Source organism: Balaenoptera ricei, chromosome 8, assembly GCF_028023285.1.
Source record: "Balaenoptera ricei isolate mBalRic1 chromosome 8, mBalRic1.hap2, whole genome shotgun sequence".
In the NCBI taxonomy this organism is placed as follows: domain Eukaryota; kingdom Metazoa; phylum Chordata; class Mammalia; order Artiodactyla; family Balaenopteridae; genus Balaenoptera; species Balaenoptera ricei.
The window spans coordinates 23,699,791-23,718,173 of NC_082646.1; the positions used below are offsets into that span (position 1 = coordinate 23,699,791).

At 34.7% G+C, this 18,383-nt stretch overlaps 1 protein-coding gene across 1 annotated transcript in view; it reads left to right on the plus strand.

The window, feature by feature from the left end:
* The window catches only part of LOC132369743 (ankyrin repeat domain-containing protein 17-like), a 117,388-nt gene that overhangs the window by 13,669 nt on the left and 85,336 nt on the right, over positions 1-18,383 (plus strand). The window contains 10 exon segments of the mRNA XM_059929418.1: positions 350-444; positions 2,373-2,610; positions 3,965-4,156; positions 4,512-4,645; positions 6,854-6,941; positions 8,474-8,601; positions 8,855-8,998; positions 9,536-9,638; positions 11,132-11,884; positions 16,202-16,350. Coding sequence (XP_059785401.1) covers positions 350-444; positions 2,373-2,610; positions 3,965-4,156; positions 4,512-4,645; positions 6,854-6,941; positions 8,474-8,601; positions 8,855-8,998; positions 9,536-9,638; positions 11,132-11,884; positions 16,202-16,350 — 2,024 coding nt within the window.

Here is an 18,383-nt window from a genome sequence, read left to right on the forward strand (position 1 = left end):
TCACAAAAACGAATTTAGTCTATAGTATAAATAAAATAACTATGGCATGCCTGGGCCCTAAAAATGTTGTAGAGGGGATATTCTGGGTGTTGCATTTTAGGGCCACCTTTGCTCACCTACAGCAAGGATTTTAGTAATAGCAGTTTCTGGGGTAACAGGGTAAGGAGTAGAACAGCACAGATCACTTGTATAATTTGTGTTGGGCAGTTGAGGGTGGCTTGTAGCTGACTTTAGTATTATGGTAATAAATGTATTGCTATAAGTGAAATATAACTTTTCAAAATATTGTAATTTTATTTTTGGGGAATAATAAAATATTTTTAAGTAATCTTATAAACTTTTGGTTTAGGACATTTAGAGATGGTGCGATTTCTTTTGGAAGCAGGCGCAGATCAAGAGCATAAAACAGATGAAATGCACACTGCTTTAATGGAGGCTTGCATGGTAAGATTGGTGAAATACATACATGAAATATATTTATGTATTAGGTAGAGACAGAGCCAGTGTATAGTGAGTGTGTGCCGTTTCCTTGGGTTCAAAGATTCTGTTTATCATGACTTGTGGATCAGAACCTCAGCTATCTGAGTAATAAGAGCCAGTTGTGCAATATTAACTTCTATCAGAGGTGCTTTCTGAAGCTTTGTAGCACTACCTTCATTTTCTGGTTTTATGTAATTGGCACAAAAAGTGACTTTTTAAAAGATGGATCAAGGATATTAAAAATGAGAGCATAATCCACAGAGTATGCACATAATACTACTAAGTAAAACATGTTCATCAAACCCGTAATGTAAAATTTATGAAAAATTTGAAATTAGAATATTATTTGCATTACATAATTCTCCTTCTGTCATTCTCCTTACCCAAGGATCCCTTTCCAAAGATTCTCCCTTCCCAAAGATCCTCTATCGTGGTCTTTTCTCAGCCCTGAATTCCTTTTTTTTAAATTTGTACTTGAGAATGCGTAATAATAGTACTCTTAAACTTTTGTAGCTCAGTCTATGACTTGTGGCACAGAAATGAATCAGAATAACGTTATAGACAGATTTATGAGAAAAACACACCAAAGATAAAACAGACCCCAAATTAATTTTAAGTTTCTTGTCTCAACTTCCCTTCAGAGAATGATTATTGAAAGGATGTTAAATTTTAATTACTAATTTAAGAAAAAATTAAGTAGCCATTTAAGACTTGAGTTATTTTTTGTTTTTCTTATTGCCATACCAGTGTTTGCTTTAGTAACTTATTCTTTTGATTAAACAAGTTTTCTGGGAGGGTTTTGAGTTCCCCATCTGTGAAAATAATATCCTTCTCTAGTGTTGTTGTGAGGATTAAATGACATAATGTGTGTAAGGAACTTAAAACATCCTTGCCACCCCCATTAGAGAAACAAACTATATGTAGATTAAAAAATTAAAGTGGAATATTCTGTAGACCTACTCTGCATGCAATGGAAGTGTTATAAGTAGATGAAAGATACTAGTAGGGGCCATACGTTTGGAGACTTGCTAAGAGACTGAGGTTTTAAACTGGACTTTAAAGGAAATGTAGGAGTTGACTACTTATGGAGGGAGAAAATTCTGAGCTAAAGGAACAGCAAAGTAACCACAGTGGTAAGACTTGAAAGTTGTGTAATATGGCAAGTACCAAGGCAAAAATGGGCATGACATGTTCAAAAGAAGATGAAATGTCTGTGAGGTAATACAGAAGGAAAAATTGTATCAAAGGAAGAAAGAATGGAAAAGTGAGCCTTGGGGTTGCCAATATTTAGGGAAACTGTGAGAAAGGGAGGCCGGTAAAGAAGACGGAAGATATTAAGAGAGAACTTCTTTTTCTTTTTCTTAATTTTCACTGGCATTTGATTGTCGAACAACAAAGGAATTACCATGTACATATCGTGTTCCCTTTTCCCTAACACATCATGCTCAATTCCCCCACTCCTCTAAAAAGTATTGGATTTTCCTTTTTCTACCTAGCCAAAACTTTGCTTATCCTTAAGGTTTCTATGAAAATCCTGCTTTCCCTTTCTAAACTTTATCCTTTTAGCATTTAAGCTTATACTATGCAGTGTTAATGTTATCTCACAGTAATCTCTTATTTTATGTGCTTACTGGGTTTTTTTTTTCTGATGGTTAATAAGCTTTTTGATTGAAGGTATTTTTCTACATATTTTGTATCCTCAATTGCTATTTACTACTAGAGTAAACTGTAGATATGTCTTAATTAATGCTTGCTTACTCACCTGTTAAATGTAGATTTATTAATTCTTATTTGAATTGAGATCAGTAAACTTCATTGTATAGCAATTGAGAAGTATTTTTAAAGATTTTTTAATGGTGCTGATTCAGTTTTTTTAATTGCATTGTAATCAGGATGGCCACGCTGAAGTAGCTAGGTTACTTCTTGACAGTGGTGCCCAAGTGAACATGCCTGCTGATTCATTTGAATCACCATTGACTTTGGCTGCATGTGGTGGGCACGTGGAACTTGCGGCTTTACTTATTGAAAGAGGAGCTAGCCTGGAAGAGGTCAATGATGAAGGTTATACACCATTGATGGAAGCTGCTCGTGAAGGACATGAAGAAATGGTGGCATTACTTTTAGGCCAAGGTAACCAATACCAATCAAGACACTAACGCATAAATGTGTAAAATGTAAGATTATGATTTTATAAAATTGAATTTATTTCATTTTTCTAGTAGATTTGTAATGAGGTGCTATCACAAAAACTAAAGATGAAATATTTTCTTTGAAAACAGCTCTCATACTGTACTCAATAAAATCAGATGGACTTCTTTAGTATTTAAGAGCTTTCAGAGCCATTTTGTGCTGTGTTAATAAAAATAGAAAGAAGTGGGGGTGGGATAGGGTTGTAGGTTATGTGGGGGCATGTATGAGATTCAGCATTTCTGCAGCTAATATATTGAGAGAATGCCTCATAGGGCAGAATACCTATTAATAACTATTTGATGTTTCTAGTGTTTCATAAAGTACACTATGGGAAATCTTGCCATAAGGACTAACTTGATGAGAATGCAAGAATGCACGTATAAGAAGCTGTCAAGGAGCTCAGTACACAGTGGGCTTCTCTTTTGGGGAAAGTGAAACAGTTACTTGACTGTATTAAGATACCTTAAGTTTAGAAGTAATCTCGCATCTCTATCCATATTGGTAGCCTGGTTTTATATCTCTTTTACTAATAAAGGTTTTGTTTGTACAAATTTAAGAGGAATGGCACATTTTTCAAAAACCTTTTACTGAGAGGTAATATTGACTAGAATTTTAAAAGCATAGTTTCCGGAGCAGACTTCTTCGGTTTGAATCACAAATCCACTGCTTGCCGATTTTGTAACTTTAGGCAAGTTTCTAACCTTCTGTGCCTCAATTTTGTTGTCTGTAGGGTTGTTGTGAGAGTTTATAGATGTGTATAAAGCTTTTCGAACACTGTCATATAGTGCCTGTTAAGTGTTAACTGTGGTGATGGTGGTAGTAGTGATGATGATAATGTTGTTGTGACCTTGAGCAAGTTAGTTAATCTCAATTTCCATAGCTGTAAAAAATGGAGCTAACAAAAATATGTAAAATGCTTTAAATATTGCCTGACAAATAACAGCATATTAAATATTATCTATTATCATTTTCATCAACACCTTTATCATCATTATTTTGAATCTTTATAACGAGGGAATGTGGTTTATTTTCTAAGGCCTTAAATCACATGACTTGTACCTTCTGGCTGAATAAATCTTATTCCAGCAGTATACATCAAATATGGACTAGTCAATGTGGTGTTGATAGTTTTATTTTTAACTGCCTCCTAGAATAGGGGAGAGGTACTTCATCATTTAGTAAATTAATATAAATGTTCATTTTTGAAGTATAGTTTACTAGGAAATAATCATGTTTTGCTTATCTCTGGAGTAAGTTAGTGACTTTCTTTAAATAATTGGAATCTTTATTTTAGGAGCAAATATCAATGCACAGACAGAAGAAACTCAAGAAACTGCCTTGACTTTGGCTTGCTGTGGAGGCTTTCTGGAAGTGGCAGACTTTCTAATTAAGGCAGGAGCTGATATAGAAGTAGGGTGTTCTACCCCTTTAATGGAAGCTGCTCAAGAGGGTCATTTGGACTTAGTTAAATACTTATTAGCTGCAGGTAGGCATTTTTGCATTTGGGAGTTTTTTTACATGATTTCTTTAAGTAAAAATATTACAATGCAAATAGCTTTTTTTGATGTATGATGCACTGAATGTGTATAGAAAAATCATGTGATGAATTTTTTAGTGTATTCTGAATAAATAATTTACCTTATTGCTGTTTGAAATATCTGCAGTTTTAATTTTAAGCAGTAATCTATTTCTAATTTTTTTTCTTTTTTGCTTTTAAAGATGCTGACAATATTCTCTATTTCTAGAAATGGATAAGGCTGTTTTGTCTAATTTGAGGAGATATGGCTTATGGAGAAGAAATTTCAGTATCCACATTTGTGTCTTATGATTCTTTTATTAAGGCTGTGTATCTAACACTACTGCAGGAGCTAATGTTCATGCAACAACAGCAACAGGGGATACAGCACTAACATGCGCCTGTGAAAATGGTCATACCGATGTAGCAGATGTCTTACTTCAGGCAGGAGCAGATCTGGTAAGCTATGTCACTTTCTAAATCTTCATATTTAAAGCTAAGACAAGAAATTAATTGAAAGGAGATTATAGACAAAAGGTATTTCTTTACTTCTAATTTTATGTTGGCCTTTTTGCCATTCTTTATCTCATTTAGTCATATTTTTTTCTATGCTGTTTGGTGTCCATTCTTATTTTCCTTGTTAGCAGGACTATCCAGTGTACTACCCCTTTTCCCCTACAAAAAAGGGAAAATTTTGTGTTTGATATGTTAATAATTAATCGTAATAATTAATACAAATTTTCTCTTAAGTACTTAGCTATTTTTAGAAGCTTTTCTGATTTGTCATAAAAAGGCAAATATGGCTTAGAGGCGGCATTTCACTGTCGTTTAGGAAATAAATTGTACCTATACCATTCAAAGCATTATTAAATAAAGGAGTTAAAAAGATAAGTATTCAGTAAATAATATTTTTCCCTCAAATAACTTTTTATTTAGTGAGAAGGATGAAATACTGAGATCATTTTTTAAAATATTTATTTATTTATTTATTTTGGGCCGCATTGGGTCTTTGTTGCTGTGCGCGGGCTTTCTCTAGTTGCGGTGAGCGGGGGCTACTTTTCGTTGCGGTGCGTGGGCTTCTCATTGCAGTGGCTTCTCTTGTTGTGGAGCATGGGCTCTAGGTGCGTGGGCTTCAGTAGTTGTGGCACTCAGGCTCAGTAGTTGTGGCACACGGGCTTAGTTGCTCCACGGCATGTGGGATCTTCCCGGACCAGGGCTCGAACCCGTGTCCCCTGCATTGGCAGGCGGATTCTTAACCACTGCGCCACCAGGGAAGTCCCTACTGAGGTTATTTTAAGGTAGATTACAAAGAGATGTCATAGGGAAAGGACAGACAGTCAAAAAGCTCAGAAGAGGTGAAGACGTCATCTGAGATGTTATGTTTGGGGCTGGGTAAGGTTTAGAAAGGTAGATACTGTGCTCTTGTTACAAAAAAGATACTCCAGTTGGAAGAAATAGTATGAGTACAGCCTGAGAGGTAGGGAAGAATAAAGCAATTGTGTGTGGGGAAAATAGTCATTCTTCCAGTTTAGCCTGTGAGGGAGTAAGAAAGGTAGGTTTTAGTTAAAACATAAGCACCCGTGTGTTCATGGGGCTGAGATTAATAAGTAAATGTGTTTTCCTGTAGAAGTTCATAGTTTATGACAGAAACTCACATGCAGGCAGAAACAGGCTCCTCAATTAACTGGTTTCTTAACTTAAAATTTACTTAACTTCTCTTTCCTCATTTATGAAAGCAGAGGGTTAAATTAGATTACTGTTGTGGCCTCCTTCAGCTCTGTCTGTGTTGGTACAACGCTTGGAGAACTTATGACGCACATTATATTCTAGCTAGTCATGTGCATATTCCTCTTATTAGGTTTTGAGCTTCTTCAGCTTAGGAACTAAATTTCCAGTGTTTACTACAGTGACTGTGAAACATACAGCAATGTAATCTTGCTTAGTGAATTGCAGTTAAAACAACTTAGTGTATGACTTAAGAGAAGAATCATCAGATGTAAGTGTAAAAAATATTGACATATAAAATGCTTTATAAAAGGTGTTTTTTTCTCCAACCTTTATACTGTAAGATCTGAAAATTTTTCCTATGCTGATATTCTGAATTGCAAAAATGCAGCTGGTTCTCCATCCTTTTGAAACCCAGAAATCTCTAGTAATACCTTATAATTGATGGTATTAAATATCACTAGCCTTGTTATTTTTATGTACGGTAAAATAGAGATAATGGGAAGTCTGTAAAGGCAGAGAGTGATATACTTAGAGAAATTCATACACGTAGGATACAAACTTATGAAAAGAAAATCACTTGTAGTGGATTAGGATAATGTTGATTCTTTGGAGAGGGCTGTGCTAGAGTGCCATTCATTGTTCAAGTTCCACAGTCCTTTTCGTAGAGAGGAGGAAAAATTACCCAGATGGATTTCGATGAGGGTGTAACAATCACATGAATATAACCCCAGTTCTTAATTTATCTGTATTTCCATAGAACATGCTTCTAATTCGAGATTGTTTAAACTAAAGAATATATTCCTTGATTTACTTCAAAGCATGTTATTTAATATATTTAGATTCTGAAATTTGTTCAGTTCTCTTCCTTTTGATTTTCATGAAAAAGAATAATTGTTCATTAGAAATTAAATATCAAGTAAGTCTGTGTTTTTTAAACAGGAGCATGAATCTGAAGGTGGAAGAACTCCTTTAATGAAAGCTGCAAGAGCTGGTCATGTTTGTAACGTTCAGTTCCTAATTAGTAAAGGTAGGTTTGTGTAAGGCAGTAATTTTTTCCCACAGGTATCTATCCCCTGCCCTTGCGTATTAAGAGATTTACAGGTAAAGGACATTTTGGAGGTGTCACGTGGTAGAGGGATGCTACTGAGATTTTTGTGAGTGGGTAGTTGATAAACATCCTGCAACACATAGAACCATTCCAAACTGTGAGGAATTCTGATACCGAATACCACCCTTGTTAAAAAACATTTCAATACAGAAAAATTTCTCTCTGTAAAAAACTTTGAGGGTTTAGATACCTTGAAGTCTTTTTTGTTCATGTAATAATATATCTTGAAACCTGGATTTTTATGTTGTTTCTGCCACTGATTAATTTGAGGGCAAGTCACTTTTCTTCTTTATATTTCCTTGGGCCTAAGTTTCCTTCTTTGTAAAATATAGAGAGGTGGTCATAACTATAGCACCCCCCCAAAAAAATCAAAATTGAAATGGAACAAATATGCCAAAAATGCATTTTCATTCATGGTCATTTATTCTACTTTGAATACCAAAATCCTTAATAACAAAAGTAGCATATTATTACTTCCTTTAAATTACTTTTTAGGTATTCACTGTATAAGTTCAAGTTGAAAGTTTGTCATGAACTTTAGAAGATTAGAGATTTCATTATATTCTTAAGTATAGGAGATTAAAGATTTTACTTTTGATTCAACATTAGTAAAAGTGAGACTGTGTAGACCATATACAATTAAAAAGGCAACATATGCCATTTCCTTCTTACCAAAAATACTAAAGTTTGAAATCATTTGTAGGTAAAGAAAAGAAATCAGAAATAACTTACTGGTCAAATTATTTTAGGCAATTTGAACACTTCCTTGTGTTATATGTTTATAAATAAGACATAGTATTCTTAAGAATGAAATTATTTTCAGTTATTATCTTCTCTCTTCTTTGGTTAATTTTAATGAATCTGATTCCAGTTTCTTCCTGGTATTTTACTTCCATTTCCCACATGCATAGCACAGTGCTCCAAATCAGGGATGAATTCATATTAAGGGGAAAATGTACCTGTTTTCATTCTCAGATATTTCCCAATGAAAAAAGATTATACTACTATTACTTACTATTTTTTGTTAATTCCTTCCATATTTGGCCCATAGAGGGCAGTGTGGTTTATTTTTTATTGGTTTTCAGTCATCTTTCCCACTGAAGATATTAAAATGTAGATAAAATTTTATATTTTACTTTTTTAAAACAGTGATTATATTAGGAATAATATATACTTTTATCATTATCTTTTAATGGTACATACTGAAACATTTATGGATAAAATTATATCATGTTCGTCTGGGATTTGTTTTAGAATAATTCAAGATGGGAGAGGAGAATGGATGTGGGTATATGTGAAATGAGATTGGCCATGTTTATAATCATTGAAGCTGGGTAATGGGTATGTGGGGCTTCATTATACTGTTCTCTCTACTCTTCGATTTTGAAGTTTACCATAATTTAAGAAACAACACTCTATTAACATGATTTTTCATGCCTTGTCTGTTTTAGGAGCAAATGTGGATAGAACCACAGCTAACAATGACCATACTGTACTGTCCCTGGCTTGTGCAGGGGGTCATCTGGCAGTGGTGGAACTACTTTTGGCTCATGGGGCAGATCCTACTCACCGTTTAAAAGTATGTAACTCAAATGTTTCAGGTAGCATTGTGAATTAATCTTCACTCTTGAGCATAACAAATTATTATCTATAAGTTCCACTTGTATATTGGCATTCGAAATGTGTTCATTTTCTTCTGTTTTTAGAGGAAAGTGTTCTTTACTAAACCTAAAACTTTAGTGTGTCTGGGGCCTGTTGGCTATATCTTCCTTATGTTTCTGTAAATTAACTTTAAAAAAAAATTTTTTCCCCTTCCATATCCACTCTTTTAGGATGGCTCGACTATGTTGATAGAAGCAGCAAAAGGTGGTCATACAAGCGTTGTTTGCTATCTTTTGGACTATCCTAATAACTTGCTTTCAGCCCCTCCACCAGATGTCACTCAGTTAACGCCCCCATCCCACGATTTAAATAGGGTAAGCTTCTAAACTAAAGCATTTTATGTTATATCATCTTTTTCCCTTTTTCGGTCATAGTTCAAGATTAAACTAGATTGTTTTTTGTTATAATATGTAGTTCTTTTTATAGATAACATACTTGATATAGTTAATGAACATCTGGTGTAATATTCAGATTCTGGATTGATATGATTTTGCTTTGCTTTCTTACTGTGGCCAGAATAATCTTTTGATTTCAAAGTTCATTAAAAAAATGTCATGGAGGGAATTCCCTGGCGTCCAGTGGTTGGGACTCAGCGCTTTCACTGCTGGGTCCCGGGTTCAATCCTTGGTCGGGGAACTAAGATCGCATCCCGCAAGCTGTGCGGCATGGCCGAAAAAAAAAGTCATGGAAAATAATTTGATACCAGCACATTTTAAGTAAATATGTCACCTGAGATTGTCATATGAAAAAATATTTTGAATGGATCTTTGTAACTTATTCTTCATTTAAAGCAAATTATATAATGGAAGGTGTAGGAAAAGCAGATATAGAATCAGTTTCATTTGTCTTAGGCTCCTCGTGTACCGGTTCAAGCACTGCCCATGGTTGTCCCACCTCAGGAGCCTGACAAATCACCTGCCAATGTTGCCACTACTCTTCCCATCAGGAATAAAGGTCAGTTGTACTTCTAAAGACTTACAAGTTGTCCAAGTAAAAATGATAAGATTGCAAAAAAAACCAAAAACTAGCCATTTAAAATTATTATTCCACAAAAATTGAATTTTACTAGGTCGGCATAATTGAAGATTTTTTTTTTTAACAATGAAAAAAGCATGTTATTGGGAGAGAACATAGTTAAGAACACTAATTTGTGCTGGAATCAGAAGTATTAGCAGTAGAAATTCAGATGCTCATCTTTGATGCAATTCCGCTTATCCATGATTTCCTCTAATAACTAGTCATTTCTATTCATGTTAAAATGTTAGGCTGCGTATAATTGGGTGACATTTTTGTAAATTACTAAAATTTCTGTAGTGAGATGAGGCATAAGATTAATAAGCTAGGTCAAAATTAAATTTTGTTTTAGAATAACTGGTTTTAATGTAGATTTTATATCTGGAATACCTTTTCTCAACCAAGAATTCAAAGTTACTTCAGATATAGTTGTTTGTTGCTCTAGAACTCTGAGGTCCATATTTGATCTGTGGAAGTTACATCATGCATGTTCATAAGTTATGTCCCAAAAGATTACAGCTACCAGTTTGAATCAGTTTTTCCTTTTAGGAAGTTTTACCTGAGGAACCAATGTGTTTTTAAGTTTTTGGTTTTTGGCTACCTATATTATTTTACCAACAAGAATACTAAGTATTTCCACCAGTTCTTTTCAATCACCACTACCAGTCTAGAGCCTTGGCCCCTTTTTCAGTTGGTATAGCAAGCAAATGATTGCTATACCGATAGCCAGATATGTTTATTCACCTGGCTGTCAGAAGATACAGTGGATGTCATAGTTCAGCATCTTTTCTTCCAGGGAAACTGAATCCCAGTTGCCTACTGGCCAGGTAGCTTTGTGAATATGTGAATTTCTATCTTAACCTTTATCAGTCTTGAAGATGGTAGGCCCCAACAAAGACATATATTTTAGTTAGATTTTAATTTCCTGGTACTTCTCAGTGGTTTGAGTACTCTTTGTGTGCATGTGTGTGTGTTGAAAAGGCACAGACTATTAAATGTAGAAAAACCTTGACTTAGAGGTTTAAGTTTTCCCTACATCTTAATAATTTAGCATTATTTTTCTGTTCTTATGATAAGTTTTTACATCTTTATGACCAGATGAGGTATCTATCTACACATAGCCTTAGATTTTACTTTAATTGTACCACTTAGATATCACAAACATGCATCCCTCTATTGTCTAATTTTAACCATGTGATATTTTTAAAATTCTGAAATTAATTTCCCAAAGATTACTCTATGCACATAAAATACATACATTTTATATTTATGATAAAGAAGGTGAATTTGTTTTTAACTCCTTAACAGCGCATTTTCACCTTCTGTGACATAATAACTTGGTGCATAACTGTTGGCACTAAACCTCCCAACAGTAACTCTGTAATGAGGATGCCATTCATGTGCACTTCTGAGGGGGTTTCTTTTTCACACAGCTGCTTCCAAACAAAAGTCCAGCAGCCATTTGCCAGCAAACAGCCAGGATGTACAGGGTTACATCACCAATCAGTCTCCAGAGAGCATTGTAGAAGAGGCTCAGGGCAAGTTAACAGAACTGGAACAGAGGATAAAAGAAGCCATAGAAAAGAATGCACAGCTGCAGTCCTTGGAACTGGCTCACGCTGACCAACTTACCAAGGAGAAGATCGAGGAGCTGAACAAAACAAGGGAGGAGCAAATTCAGAAGAAACAAAAGATTTTGGAGGAACTACAGAAAGTAGAACGAGAATTACAACTGAAAACTCAGCAGCAGCTAAAAAAGCAGTATCTAGAGGTTAAAGCTCAAAGAATTCAACTTCAGCAGCAGTAGCAACAGTCTTGCCAACATCTGGGACTATTAACTCCTGTTGGGGTTGGAGAACAGCTTTCCGAGGGAGACTATGCACGGTTACAGCAAGTGAATCCCGTTCTGCTTAAAGATGAACCCCAGCAAACTGCTGCTCAGATGGGTTTTGCACCAGTCCAGCCTCTGGCCATGCCTCAAGCTTTGCCTCTGGCGGCAGGTCCCTTGCCTCCAGGGTCCATCGCAAATCTTACAGAACTGCAAGGAGTGATAGTTGGACAGCCAGTACTGGGCCAAGCACAGTTGGCAGGGCTGGGGCAAGGAATTCTGACAGAAACACAACAAGGGTTAATGGTAGCCAGCCCTGCTCAGACCCTCAATGACACGCTGGATGACATCGTGGCAGGTGGGTTATATTGTTATGAGCAGGTATCAAATATGATTTACTTAAGGCGAGTAAGAGTGTGCCAGAATTTTTTGCCGTTACCAAACTTGAGAACTATTTTTGGACTCTTGAACCATGTATATCTTTAGAAATATTAGTTCAATCTCAGACGTTCTCAGATGGATACAGGTCAAATGAAAGATTAGTTCATTCAATGCAAGTGGCTGAAACTTCCTGACTTAGGTGGGTAGGCTGGGAATCTAGGTTTTTCAGTAGTCAGGTTGATGTTTGATTTTTTTTGTTTGTTTTTGTTTTTTCCCTTTAAGTTCAGAATACTGATAGAATTTTGGCTTTTTTGCTTCTGTATTCACACCAGTAAACCGGGAAACTGATAGAAGTTGAAGTGCAAAACTAGTAGGATATATCGGAAAGCTTATTTGTGAACAGAAATACTTTATATTGTAATGGATCAGACTTCAAACCTGATGGATATTTAAAAGAAACAAAAAACGTAAATACTTTTACAACAATAATAAAGTACCAAACCAAATAAGGTTTGATTATACTGTATGTCAGTGATTTATCCCCTGTGAATGTTAATGTATAGTTTCTTTCTAATTGTATTATGAGAAGGTGTGGTCCCCTGATAGTATCATAAATGATATATCTTTAAATGGGTAGGCAGAGAAATTTTTTCCATTTTAATTAGTTTCATTGGCAAAAAGAAATATTTTAGGGGTTGGGGTTGTTTTGATGGTTCTAGTTTTGGGTACTTAGTTTTTGTGAGTTCTGTAACAAAGTAGTAGAATGAGATTTTACAGGATTATAAGCCATAAGAATACTGTACTGAAAAGAATAATTTTCTTCATTTAAAAAAAACGTAAAGAAAAAAAAAAAACCAGAAAAAGAAGGAACAGGGGAAAACAAAGGGAGTAAATAGGTGAATTTTGATAATTTTCATCTGCTCTCTTCCCCCCTTTTAATTCTTTGGTCTGTACTTAAAGGTTGATTGAATTTTCTCTTATTTTGAAACTATGTTTAAGTAGCACTATATATTATGATGAGATTATACATAATTTAACTTTAATCTTTTAAAAGAATAAAAGAAAATGAAATTGCATAGTGTTGAGATATTTAGCTAACATTCAGAAACTAAGAAACTAGCTAATGAGACAGATTTTGTACTTAGAAATTGCTCTAAAGTTTCCCAGTCCTCTTTTAGTATCACCTCAACAATAGTATGTGGAGTGAAAGTCTCTGCTAATCTTAGAGGGTACAGTAACTACATCGGAAAAAATGCTATTAATTGTTAGTAAGAACTATAAAGCTTCTTATATTAAGAAGTATACATTTGTCCTATAGATTTGAAAGTTACTACTAATCACCATTAGTGGGTTATAATAATTGGGAATGTAATTTTAAAAACAGTAGATATCAAAAAAAAAAAAAAAAGTAGATATCTTATGAAAATTGAAGCACAGTAGCTCCAAATGCCAAATTTGATATTACTTTCATGGCCATTAATCTAGATCATAATGGTGTTCTTTATATTATGTCAATTGAACTACCAAAGAATGTGTAGAATTAAGTGTTATTTATTTAGTTAAATGAAGAATGGAAATTCCATACCAGTGAATATTTAAAAAATTTTGATATGCTATCAGAATTTACCTGATGTTCTTGGGCATAGTTATCAATAATGATTTGCCAGTTGTATAATTTTTATGCTGATCAGAATTATCGGAGGTTTGTAAAGTAGTTTTTCTGTTGATTTGTTTACCAAACAAAAACAATTAAATTCTCCCTATGTGTTCCAGGTGTTTTCATATAAAATTATCTTTTAAAGCTTATAACTGTTTAGGAAATATGACAGATACTTGTCATATTATAAAAATACTTTACCTGTTTATTCTCATTTATATGGGGAGAGGAGAGATGGCCAGAAGAAAGAACAGGATGAAAAACATCCAACTACCTCCCTGCAACCCATTCCTGCATCATGCATGTGTACGGGCACAAACATACACATATACACTCACTTCCACAGCCTTTAAACTTCTGCTATGGTAGTACTTGTTATTTCAGTTGACTAATGACCATTTCCATTTCTTTCTTTGGGTTTTTTAATATCTTACAACTTCATTAGGCTCAGTCTTGCTTCTCTCCTTCAGCATAATTTCTGTTCTTTATTCCTTAGTCCCCATTTATTAGACTGCTTTTATAAGATTCAGTCTCTTTTTCTCTAGTACTTGGCTGGTCAGAATCTTCTATCTTCCTTGTTTTCTGTACTAGCCAAAGCAAAATCAGTTCCCTATTTAACCAGTCTTAACAACTTGCCTTTGCTGTGCTGTCAAGTTCCCTCTTTCCTTACCTGATGTTAAAACTTCTTTGAGCATCTGGTTTTCCCTCTCTGAAATCTAACCCTAAAATGAAGTTCCACATGTAAGGATCTGGTCTGTACCATGGTTCCTTCAGGTACCTACATATTTACAATTGCTACTTTTAATTGTAGAGAATGGATGAGTGACAGGCAGCTATTCAGTTTTAGTAAACCAATTTCATAGGTACCCCAAGGGAATTAAATGAGGGAATTGATTTTTCCTATCTCCTTCTAGAAGAGGTGATAAGAACAACCAGTTTGACCAAAAATAAGAAAACTAATAATGTTCTTTAAAAGAACTTATTCAAATTGAAATGTAAATTATAATTTAGTCGTTTAACAATAAAGCTTAGATTTTTTTTGTTCAGTATCATGAAATAAAATTCAGTTTTTCGGACAGATTGGTGTTCATTCTGTTGAAGCTAATTTTGTGTTTAGCATTTTCATTTGTGAAAATCAGTCTAATCAGAGGAGAATATGGAACCCATTTTAAGAGCCATAGATTTTATATGGTTTTGAAATTTATATCTAGAATGTGTACATTTGAATTATCTTGATCTTTTTCTTAACATACAAAACTATCAATGTGTAGTAACAATATCAAGATCATTAGATGATTAACATACTAGTGTTGAATACATGCCCTTTTCTATTGATCTGGATCCCTAAGGATTCAAATAGTGTGTTTTGTTTTGTTTTGTTTTGTTTCCTCCTTTGTTCTTCCTTTGGCTTTTAAGTGGACTTAAAAATGTATAATTATAGAATGAGTGTTGCTATAATGTATAGTGTATGTTTGTGCGTGAACTAAGGATTTCATGTAAAATAGATTTCTTAATTGACAATTGTGTTTATAATTGTTACGATAAGGTCTATTTCAGTTTTGTTCTTGGTAGGAGCATAACCTCTTTTGCCTGGTTTCAGATCCAGTTGTGAATCGTGATTGTTTTCTGTCTGATGTAGTTGATAACTACGTTGGTAACATACATCCACACTACTGTTGATCATTCAAAGATTAATGCCCAGACTCTAGTGCTATAGCATTTTGAATAAGGGGGAAAAAGGATTGATGTTCACATGTCAACTCCAGAAGTGAGTTGATGAGGGAATAAAGTACCCTCAACTGCTACCACCTTTGGAATTCTCCCATCTCAAGTATTGACCTAATTAGCCCCTTCTTAATTTGCTTATTTTGGTGAAAATAATATCATGGCAAAATTATACTTAGAAGAACTAACAGTAATCTATATTTGAAGGCTGATTGCATGTATACATTTATTTCTACCCTAATGTTTTAATTTTGTCCTCCTAAGTCAGTGTGATTGCTAGATTGGTTGGTGAGCATTTTGTGCCCTTCAGAATAATTCTGTATGTGAAAAACTGTTTCTGTGTGAGGATCCAATTTTTATATATATATGCTGTCATACTGAGGGCCACCCCCTGTCTGCAGTTAATAAAAGAATAGGAAGTATTTTAAATATTCAATAACGAATGTCCCCAAACAGTGATATTACTTTCATTAGTTCTAGAAAATAAGGTGTGAAATTGGCAGGTAAAAGACACATTTTCTCCTTCTGAACTTGACTATTTTAACTTTTATTCCTTTTCTGATTAAGAAGATAAAATGGGTAACCATTTGCATATATATTTAATTTTAATTCATAAAAATATTTTTGTTTTCAGGGTTATTTTGAATTAATTTTTGTGATTACATATCGTAAGAGGGGAATTTGTTTTTCATATGGTTGACTGTTTAGCAAATGGGTTACTCTCAATATATGTTTAAATTTTGGTCTGTTGTCCAGTGTCAGAAATAACCAGAACAATGAGTTATTAGTGCTATGGCAGTCTACCTGTAGATATTTTGTTTTTAAAGATATTTAAATATTTTCTGACAACTGTTTCTTGCTGTTACCTAACAACGTTTCATCCTCATTAAGTACAGTTATTTTGCTCAACAGCAGTCAGTGGAGGAGCATCTGCAATGTCAAACACTCCTACCCACAGTATCGCTGCTTCCATTTCCCAACCTCAGACTCCAACTCCAAGTCCTATCATCTCTCCTTCAGCCATGCTTCCTATCTACCCTGCCATTGATACTGATGCACAGGCAAGCTCCAAACTCAGGAGTGATAGTTTTTAACTGGAATGATATCATCATTAGAAACATTAATCAGTTATTTAAATCATCTTAGACTGCTTTGTCTCTGGGCAAAGACCTGAGCCACAGTTATAAATTAGAATCCACATTTAAAGAAATAAAATGCCAAATACAGATTATTAGTGATAATTATTGTGAAGATCTGGTTTCTGATGTCATCAAGTAATCTTGTTTTCTTAAACTTTAGTTTCAAAAGGGATGTAAAAAGAAAGAACTTATTTAAGATTATGTATTTTCTTCTAAACTCAAATTAGAAGATGTGTTTTAAAATTCATATTGGATTCCATTTATATAGCATATATACTCAGTTGCATTTATATTCTCTTTGAAAATTCTGATCTTGCTGACTGAAATATGTAGTAAGTCTATGTGTCTGTTTCTATAACACTGTTAAGTTTAAAAAAACGTTTTTTAAAAGAATTAGTTTACCATGAAATGTCAGAGCAAAGTGAGGTTGGAAAAGAGAAGGTAGCTTGTGTTTTTTTTTTTTTTTAATTTTATAGCTACTTTATTTATTTATTTTATTTATTTATTTATTTATTTTTGGCTGTGTTGGGTCTTCGGTTCGTGCGAGGGCTTTCTCCAGTTACGGCAAGTGGGGGCCACTCTTCATCGCGTTGCGCGGGCCTTTCACCATCGCGGCCGCTCCCGTTGCGGGGCACAGGCTCCAGACGCGCAGGCTCAGCAGTTGTGGCTCACGGGCCCAGCCGCTCCGCGGCATGTGGGATCTTCCCAGACCAGGGCTCGAACCCGTGTCCCCTGCATTAGCAGGCAGATTCTCAACCACTGCGCCACCAGGGAAGCCCGGTAGCTTGTGTTTTGTCCTGAAGAAATGCCAAGCAGCCTAGCTTAGAAGACTGCTGAATGAGGTAAGGGTATATGGCTTTCTTCAGGACTGAGAAATGTTTGCAGTTTATTTAGTTTTGTGTTTTGATTAATGCCTGATGGAGAGACTAGTGTGAGGGTGGTGGTGTACATTATAAAACTTGCAGTTTTATAAATGATCACTTCTTTATAAGCATCAATTTTAGGGAGGGGGGATGGGGGGAGAGAGAGAGACTGTGTGTGTGTGTGTGTGTTTGTGTGTGCGTGTGTGTGTGTGTGTGTGTGTTTGTATTATTGCATCCTTAAGGACCTGTACTATTAAGCTATTGAAATAAAGCCTCCTTTTCATTAAGATGTTTCTTGGTAATACTATGAAAAAGGAATTTCATTTCTGTTCTTACTTGCTTCCCTTATTTTATATGAGCTAACTTTTTTGAGCACCTAAAATAGTTAGGGGCTTTTTTTAAGGAATAACTTTATTCAATCTTCAGAGTACACAGATAAGGTAGCTCCTCTTAAACACCCATTTTCCTGATGAAGAAACCCAGGCTAAGAGAGAGATTAAGCATTTGGCTTACAATCACTTCATTTAACTAAGAAATGGTGGGGCTGGGAGTCAAACTTAGGTTGGTTTGACTTCAAAGGCACCCTTCCAAATACCATACTATAGAGCTTCATTTTTAGTCTCATAAAAAAAATTAGACATTCATTTGGTGAACCACAATGGTCTACATTTCATATTGATAGCATTATAGAATTGGATTGAACTTTTTATTGAATTTGCATTATTTTCCTCTAATCTGTTTTGCTCTGAGTCTGTTAATGTTTTAACCAGAAGTATATTTTCTAATTTTGTGGGATCAAGAATTGATCCATAAGCAAAAGTAAAACTTGACCAAAATATAAAGGGTTTCTTTCTTTTTTTTTTTTTTTAATGCTTTAAAATAAAACAGCCACAGGGACTTCCCTGGTGGTCCAGTGGTTAAGACTCTGCACTTTCACTGCAGTGGGGCAGGTTCGATCCCTGGTTGGGGAACTATGATCCTGCGTGCTGCACGGTGCAGCCAAAATTAAATCAATCAATCAATCAGCTACAGAAAAGGTTCCATCAAGTATGATCATGATTTTATTGAATTTGAGATTATCATGATAATGAA